We start from the raw sequence: 9,509 nt of genomic DNA, 5'->3' as shown, positions 1-9,509 counted from the left end.
GGGAGAATGCTAAGAATTTATTTAAAGAACTGTTCATTGTGTTCTAGAAAAAAAGAAACAAAAAAAAAACCCCTCATCTTTGATGTTCCGAAATCCCCAAAAGTTTAAGAAACATGCCTTAATAGGCAGCTCAGCTATGTGCCACTCAATTGGTACTTGCAGAATGAGTTTAAGTGCTTAACGTGGAGAAGACAGGTCTTTGTTAAACATTTTTTTACATTCTCAAGTTTGTTTTGAGGGCTGGCTAGACCTCCATGGTGACGTCACGGGAAACATTCTCTTTCTCATGGGGACAGAAAGAAAAGAGTCCAGAAGTAAGGCTCTGTAATCAAGCGGGCGGGTGAGATGAACAGGTAAATTCAGTTCCAGCACCGTCCGTCCACAATGAAGTGGAAACATGGCAGCGACCACTGTAGGTCAGAAAGACTGGTTTAGAAATAGGGTCACTGCAGAGATACTCCTCAAAATGATCCCTTCGTCGAAAATACATTAACATGATCAGAAAATATCCGTGAAAAAGAAAACAATATAAAAATTGACTTTTTTTTTGAGACAATAGAAGCAAGGCTCATGGATATGCCTAAGTTTAGAGATCACTACTAATGCTCAAAACAATGTCTGTTTCATGTCCTTAGAAAATTAAAAATGGTGCTTCATATATAAAGGGTCCATCAGTTAAGCCGCAGAAAGAGGCAGCTGCCGATGGGCAGGTTACGGAATCAGTCCCTACATTTCAGCCGTGACAAAGCACTGGGTTCTTTTCTTTTCCATCAACTTCATTTCAGTTTTAACAGAAGGAAAGCCATAGATGCACAATACTGTAATCTGGAAGCTTATGTAAGGCAGCAAAAAGCATCACCCTAGATTGAACAGACTAAGTAAGGTCCACTTTTGGCCACACTAGCTACCAGCTAGAGCCAACAGCATTTTGCCACACGAGATATAAAAGCAAAGATCCACAGCAAGGGAGGCAAGGGAGAAGTCAGCGACGTGGTGACGTGTGACTACATTATAGGAACACACTACAAAATGAAACCCCCGGTACCACTGGGTTCAATTCCAGTCAAGTGAATTAAGGCTACTAGATAACTGGCTGATGTGAAGAGTCCATTCCAATCGAGCAGTAAGAAATCGATTCACTCTCGAAGACACAAGGAAAGGTGTAGAGGAAAAGCAAGTTCTTGGAAAGAATGAAGCAAACACATGCACGCTGTCTCTCAGGTGAGGAAACTGGAGAAAAATGAGAGGGGAAAAATAAGAAAGACCAAAGCAATCCAACTGCAAGGCAAGGCAGGTGTTTGCTTCCAGTTCACAGTATTGCAGTTAGTGGTACAGTGAGGTCTACGTAAGTGGTGGAGAGCACAGAGGCTGCCCAGAAGAAAAGGGAAGAAAGAAGTGGTCACATGACAACACAGCATTGACAGCGCTTTTTCTTTTGGGTACCTGGGGCTGGCTCTGTGGCCAGGCTCTCTTCCTTCCCTTCTGGGGATGAGGGCTCTGTGGTGTCTGAGATTGGCCTCCCGGACACAAGCTCTGCCGCATTCCCATCGATAGTGGACACGTCCGTCACGGTCTTCTCCCTCAATGACTTCTCATCGTCTTCATCAATGAGGACCAATTCAGCCTTGATGGTTTCATCATAGCCTAGCACCTTCTTAGTCTCCTCTTCATCCTCAATATTTTGGTAGCCCATGAAAATCATGGTGACTGGCTGATCCAAGTTTGCCTCTGGCCCTTCCGTGCTGGGAGCTGGGGCCTGCTGCCCTGGGGTCCCGGAAGAATGATCTTTCCTAGACTTATGTACCATTTCTAACTTGGCTTCTTTGCAGAGCATGTGTTCCTTAGGGTGGCTGAGGCTCCCGTCCGCAATCACAGTTCTTTCTGACACGTGCCCTCCTCTGAAGCTTGATTGTCCCGCCTTCTGAATAAGCTCTTCTACATCCTTTGAGCTTAATCTGTGCACTCCATTTTCTACTACAGTGCCTCCTGAGTGCACCTCATACACTACTTTGGTACCGTCATCATAGACTTTGACTCCTCTCTGATGGACCCCCTCTGGGCCAATGGTGGATGTAGAGAGAATCTTGGTCTCTCCTGTTTGTTTGTCTTTCTCCACATTAATTTCCATGGCGTACACAGCTTGAATGAAAACAAGAGAAAGGAAGTGCATGTTACAACAAAAAAAGCCAGTGAATGGTTAATTGCCAAACAGACAAAAAAAAAAGGTTTTGTGCCCTTTCTAGTCTAACTGCCAAGCATCTTGAGTGTTAGAGTTGAGTGCACATTGTGGACAGAGGTGGTTATATATGTATTTGAACACAGAAGCTTAATACACTGGGAAGCCAGGTGTACAGAGTTACTATATCTCAGTGGCACTTATACTTTTAAGGAAGACCTGCTAAAATAAGACCACAAGCGACTGTTTGGATCCAACGTAATGAATTACAGGGAGGCTGGTGACATGCAAGTTTACCTTGATTGAGACCTTACCCTTATCTTATAGGCAATTTTATAGGCCCTGGTTATGAAATACCATAATTCCAAAACCTTGAATCTTTTTCCAATTCTTTCCCCAAGCACTCTACTGTTGTTTTTTTTTTTTTTTCCTGCATTTCCTCTTACTGTTAATGGAGAATAAGAATATGCAAAGGATTTTGCAGGTGGGACCTGGCTATCCTCCACTGTTTGGTAAAACAGGGTGTGTGCAGGAACTGAAGTGACAAAAGCAGTCAGATTCCATGCTCTGAGTACTCCAATTGCTTAGCTAGGTTTCTGAAACACGAACCATTAAAAGAACAAGACAGAGGTAGTGTCATCCTGTGACACTGGAACTCGGGGACAATGACTACAGAAGGCCCCTTCTTCTGCCGTGTGCACAGCACACGAGCCAGGTCCTCGTGATTCTGCCCCATCCATCAATTTCTTTCTCTTTTACTGCCACTACTCAATCTGAGACACCACTTCTGCTCCCCTAGATTACTGGAAGGGCATGCTACCTGCTCTTCCCAATCAGACTAGCCCTCTCCAGCTCATCCCAAACCCCGCTGCCTATCTGGGGCTCCTAAGGACATGGTCTTCCCTGTTCTAGTCTTGTGTGACACTCCATATTTTCAAATCTGTTACACAGAGGCACACATTCTGTGGCCAGAGGCACACATTCTGGATGCCAGGGAACTGACCATTGGTCCCATAAGGCCAACTGTCCCCAGGCACCCTTTCCCTGGATGACCCATGGATACATCAGCCTCCACAGCTTCAAAACTGAATCCACCTTCTCTGAAAACTCCTCCATAGCCTTGGTTTTACATAACACCAGCACCATACAGTATCTCAAGCGAGAAGCCTCAGAATCACACCTGATTCGTCCTTTCCTTCCTAATTTCTTCCATAGCCAAACAATTGTTGTGAGAAATTAATTGCATTTCATACTTCTCCCCTTGTACCTCCTCACCACTGCCTCTATTACCACTGCCTCAGATCAGGCCCCCTTCTGCTCTCTGCATGACAGCTGTGCCCAAGTTCACCTGTCACTTCTCATAGCAGGGGGCAGAAGGGGCCCAAGGTTTGTTTCTGTATTTCCAGAGGAGCAAAGAGTGGTTATATATTTTTAAAATATTATTAAAAGAAAAGGAAGGAGGAAGGAAGGAAGGAAGGAAGGAAGGAAGGAAGGAAGGAAGGAAAAAAAGAAAGAAAGGTAAAGAAAGAAAAGAACATAAAGAAAAAAAGAATTTAAGAAAGAGAAAAGGAAAAAAAAGAATATGTGCTCCACAACACCTAAAATATTTATAATCAGGCCATTTATAGAAAAAGGCTGCCAACCCTGCTAGCCTATACTCCATTCTGCCCATAGCACCCTCTCCACAAACCCTGTGTTGGTTCCTTGCGTCTTTATAGGATAAATGCCAAATGCCTTAGCTTGGCATATAATTCCCCTTGGAATTTGTCTGCAACTTCCTTTCAAGGCTTGCCTCACAGCCCCTCTCATTCCATGTACACCCCGGCCACAGCAAACTCACTATTCCCAGAATTTAACATCCTTCCCTGCCTGCTGTCTCCCTGCCCAGCCTGCCTTTCCCATGTGGCATCTCTGCTTATGAGTCCTTACCTCTTTCAGAATAACTATAAGCTCCCCAACTATGTTAAGAAGATCCAAGTGATCTTTGCAGCCGCATGTTCAATGGCTCCCTTTTCCTCTAGCATAATCTAGTAACTGGTGTTACCATCCCACACCTCAACTCTTCCTGCTTTTAAGATTCCCTTCTTTTGAAACGTCCTTCTTTTAAGTTTCTGTACATCCAAATACGACCCATCCACCAATGCCCAGTCAGCTGCCTCCTCTTCCAGAAGGTTTCTTTGACTCTTCCATCTCTAAGGCATCCCTCTCTCTTTTTTTAACTTAGTTTTTTTCAGTAATCTCTACCCCCAACATGGGGTATGAACTCACAATCCCCAGATCAAGAGTCTCACACTCTTGCAACTGAGTCAGCCACTGCCCCCTCTCGCTCTTCTTAAGAGTCTCTGAACATTTCTAAACCTCTCTGAAGGTGCTTCACATTTTCCACTCAGTAGTATAATTATTTGTGGGAATGTTTTATTAGCTCCATAGAGTTTTAGGATCACTAAAGGCTAGTGTTTTGCCTGACGTCTTTCTATGATGCCCCCCTCCCCACCAGCACCTACCTTGAAGTCTTTTGTATAGAAGGTACCCGATATACACACCTGTGAAACAAACACTACTAATTGAAAAGTCTACTTTGGTTGCCTTAATCTAGTCACAAATACTTTGTATAACACGACACCCATGAAAAGGTACACACAGTAATTAATGTTTGAACTGGTTAAGAAAATAGCAACGATACTGTTCCATCTGCTTGGGTAATAAGATACAGTCTGTTCACAGTTCACACTTAACTAAAAAGATTGTGAAGTCAGATCCAATGCTTGATTTTCATCATGTCCATTTTGAAAGTTTCACTTATTCAGCACAAAGATCTTGAGTTTCCTTCAGTGACACAGTGAGAGACCAACCGATCTTTGTCATTTCAGAAGCACATGGGCTCACACAATGATGGTGATGTCAAGAGAAATATTTGTCTCAGTTATTTCCTGATTTTCCACAAAGCGTGTCACCAGAGAAACAGAATAGGCATTTAAAATTCTGCACGGACTCCAAAGCCTCTTCTTTAAATATTACACTTATAATTTAAAAAGCACCATTTTGGGTTATTATGTCCTATTACTATTAAAACACTCACGGGACATATTTGTAAATAAGGATGGTACTAATGATTGCCAGTTATAGGTACAATATCTAATTATCCATCCAGTAATATGTGAACAAAATGACACCTTGATCTGTAATCAGTACAGAATATGGAACAAAACATTTTCATATCCATATGTGATCGGATACAAATTATTAACATGGGAATCTTTAGAGATGTCTTTCTTCTTTTGCCCACCAATGAGAATGCTGTCATTGTTGGTCCAATCTTCCTCTCTCCGTCATCTTAACCCCCAACCCTCATTTTGTCTTTGCCTGTTCCTGGATTCAAAGACTGGACAGAAAAGACGATGAGGAGAAGTTCTGTGCTCGAACAGCTAAGTAGACACACACACAATAGAGTTGAGAAAGAAGGAATTCAGAAGGAGAGCTCATAAAAGCTGTGTGCAATATGGATGGAGAGGGAACATTTTTGTGGCAGTGGAGGGGATATGCAGAGGAAAGAAAAGGAAACGTAAGAAATGCTTCCGGTGGGGATATGAATTGGATTCCTTCTCACATCCTTCAGGAAAAACAGGTAAAGAACAGAGTTTCTCTTTAGTTTTGTTCTAGTTTTGTTTTGTTCTTGTTCTTGTGTGTGATTTTAAACTGTATTTTGTTAAATGTGCTGTGGCCCTGGGACTGAACCACGTGTGGCATGGTTTCATTAGGGTTACATATTCATATCTACATTTTCATGTTGTACACTGTTCTTGCAATATCTCTAGAACATGGGGGTAGAACATCTGAAGACATTTTGCTCATAAAATAAACCTAAGTATGTTATGCCATAAAATACAATATCCATCCATATTTCCTCCCTCAGATAAAATAAGGCTTCAAAAGAAACAGATTTTTAGCAGGTTTTGTCAGGGTCCAGCCTCACATGCTTTGTCTCCATCTCTCTCCTCTTAGGATGGGATACTTAGGTGAGCACTTTGAGAAGCTCTTGCTTCACACAAAGGCTTTGACTTCATGGATACCCATATGAGAATATTATCAGACATTCAGAAAACCACACAGGAGGCATGAACGTTTATCTTAAACGTGTTGTTGATGAGCAAGCATTGTTATTTTGCTCTAGTTCTCAGCCAATAATATTTCAAATGTGAACCAGGGTGGATATGAACCAGTAGGAAAATGAGACTTACATGTTAAATTTGACATTTTATTTTCGATGCCATGCACACAATTTAAACAACTCTCCCTCTTGTTACTGCCGAGTCGTGTTTACCAGAGGTCTCTCAATTACGTCATGCTCTCATGTCTAACCACAAAAAATACCCCCTGCTCTTCCCTCATCTTCCCTCCTCTTCCCTCAAGCTTCCCCGTGCCACGGGGGTAACAGGACAATCTGTGTAGTGACGAGGGCCCAGTGCTCAGCTTATTGGAAAAAAAAAAAAAAAGGAAGGGGTGCTGCTGAGGGGCGGAGGCTTTCTGTGAAGCCCCTGAAAGAGATTTTGAGAGAGCCCCATGGACATACAAGAAAGTATGTGAAGAAAAGCTCTCTGAAATTTCCTGAAGGAGCATTCTGGAGAGAAAAAAGAAAGGAGACAGTCTGATGGTAGTTCCAGTGATAGGAGGACTGAAATCTGGAAGTATGTTTTTACAAAATGATAGATTTAATTGCTGATTTCCCGACATGACATACTGATGACAATAAGGTTGGAGGGTTTAAAGCATTTGTGCAATTCTTTCCAAGAACCTAGACAGGGGAGTGAGTAGATACTCATTTTGTCAGTGAAGAATAAGAACCAAAGCAGTAACTTTCTGCAAAGGGATACAAGTGAATGATGGAATGGCACTTTGATATTGGCTTTACTAGGTTCTTGCTCCCCCATGGCTCTCTGGTCAATAAGGAGAATCTTGAAGAGGTAGAGGCGGTCTAATGGGGGTTGATAATACTAGACTCCAGGCGCTGAAAACAGCCAGGTGTGGACTAGAAGGGACTAGTATCTTCCCTGGGGAAGACACTTGCCGAAAAACCAGGGCGAGGGTGGGCTGTGAAGCTGTTCTGGTCTGGCATGCTGCGGAGCCCAAAGACATGGGTCTGGGAAGCAGAGAATGCTTGATTCCAGTTCAAACTTATTCCCATGGCTCTATGTACTCTTTTGTTCCTAGTTACCATTAGCTTTGGTAAAGAGAAGGCAGCTCTAAAGACTATAAGGAGCCTAGGGAAAAGGAAACAAGAACACCCAACACAAGTGACGTGGGGCTGACAAATCACATGATTCCATTTCAGAAACAAGCCAAGAGCATACCAAACAAGACAGTGTGTTCCATGAGGACGGAAAACTCAATCATGTCACATCCCTTGACTCATCAGGGTTCTCCCAGCTCACTTGTTTTGACCCACTGTGATCAGTGGGAGGAGGTAGAAGGCCAAAGGTCCACATGTAAAGTATAAAATGACACCGCCCACTGTCATTAGTCAGTAAGATGGGAGGTATTGGGGAAAGGGAAGAAGACACTTGGTCTAAATTCCTATTGAGGTGACACCCTGTCTTTGGACCTCACTTTTCCCATTTGTACAATGAAGGATATCCAGCTTTGATATCCTGTGGCACTGTAAACAGCCTGTGTGCCTTGTGACCCAATGATGTATAAAGTATGTTAGGAGGGCAACAGACAGCCAGACCATGACTGTTACCCAGAAGTGAACATCCAGTAGCTGACATCGTACTGGGAATGTAGAAGAGAAACGGTGCACATGCTTGGCTTATTGAGTGAATGCACATACATGCAATCTTCTCCTGCTGGCCTATGAGTATGCATATACATATATGCTCATACCTTCTCTTGAGGATGGAAATATAAAACTGGCTATCATAATGGCAAAATAACAGTGAAAGTGAGGAAACTGATTCAGAGTGGATTTTCCCTCTCATCCCAACACTTAGGCAATCTCTAACTTCAAAAACCAGTAATCAAAAATTTCTTGGAATAATTGTTTTCCCGGATACCTTAGTATTAACAAAAGTAAGTCAGCAAAGTTGTGATATCATGGATAACAAGAGCAAAAGCCAATTTCCCATATCTGATTTTGCTCCTACCTTCTTGGTCAAGAAGGACGGTTTTCAGTCCAAAAAGTGCCAGAAAGAATACCACTAAGAGAGAAATGAAGCCCAGATGGGTGGAGAAGATTGGAAAAAAATAAAGCACCCAGGGATATAAATGCGTTCAGTGCTTCAGAGTTCCCTTATCAATAAATGTGTCTTAAGAATCTTACACACTGGGGCGGGGGGGGGGGGGTGGCGGGGGGCAGGCCTGGGTGGCTCAGTGGGTTAAACATCCGACTCTTGGTTTAGGCTCAGGTCATGATCTCATGGTTTGTAAATTCAAGTCCCACATTAGGCTCCGTGCTGACAGTACAGAGCCTGCTTGGGATTCTCTCTCTCCCTCTCTCTCTCTGCTCCTGCCTGTCCCCCCCATCCCCACTTGCTCTCTCTGTCGCTCTCTAAAAATTAAATAAACTTAAAAAAAAAAAAGAATCTTATACACTGGGAAAGGTGTGGAGGCAGACATCCAAAGTTCTGATTTTAAAAAATAGAAGGAAGGAATTACATAAACTATGTAGCAGTAGCTTGAGATCATGGCTGGCTAAATTCTGAAGTTCATTTTCAAAGAGCAGAGACCACCAAGAACCAGGGAGGATTCATCAGGCAGAAGGTATACAGATTAATCTCGTTTTCTTTTTGTTCCAGTTCTTTATAGACAATTTAGGCAAAGCCAGAGACACAGCATATCTGGATCATCATCAAGTCCCTTACATTCCTGTGAACAAGACAGAAATATGTGCCTTTGGGTGTCAAGACAATTGTCAGAACTTGTTACTCGTTAAATGATCATGCCCCACACATGTCTACTTAGGGTTCTCAAGGGCCAGGAGACCCCAACAGTATGTCACAGGCCTCTGACTTTGGATCTAATTGTGCAATGTTTTCATCAATGCGATGATGAAAAATAATGGAAGCTTACTTTTCAGATCTGAGATGATACCAAATAGAGAAGAAAAGCAAGGTTGTGAGGTGCTAAAATTAATAGCTGTGAAGACCCCAACAACAGAGAAGATCTATTTTTAAAACTGTTAAACCCTTTATTCAGATGGAAATCTGATATAGAAATACAATATAAACCCAAGGACAGAGGAGCTTCTGTGTCTGAAATGGGAGAGAACACCTGAGCCCTGACTCTCAAATCCCCTTACACCATTCCCTCCTCTACTTTTCAAGAAGCCTCCTCAGTA

At 42.7% G+C, this 9,509-nt stretch overlaps 1 protein-coding gene across 1 annotated transcript in view; it reads right to left on the bottom strand.

Annotated features, from left to right (window-relative positions):
* Positions 1-1,399: 1,399 nt before the first annotated feature.
* Positions 1,400-9,509, bottom strand: part of LOC124524507 (paralemmin-2) — a 73,354-nt gene continuing 65,244 nt past the window's right edge. Inside the window, exon 7 of the mRNA XM_047096814.1 lies at positions 1,400-2,139. Within this exon, the coding sequence (XP_046952770.1) occupies positions 1,400-2,139 (740 nt within the window). The remainder of the gene's footprint in view (positions 2,140-9,509) is intronic.

The sequence above is a fragment of the Lynx rufus genome, unplaced genomic scaffold (genome assembly GCF_022079265.1).
Source record: "Lynx rufus isolate CCGP_SWC_20201006 ecotype Redwood Valley unplaced genomic scaffold, mLynRuf1.p SCAF_10, whole genome shotgun sequence".
NCBI classification, from domain to species: Eukaryota; Metazoa; Chordata; class Mammalia; order Carnivora; family Felidae; genus Lynx; species Lynx rufus.
The sequence above is the reverse complement of the archived record's forward strand: the minus strand, read 5'-3'. Positions and strand labels throughout refer to the sequence as shown.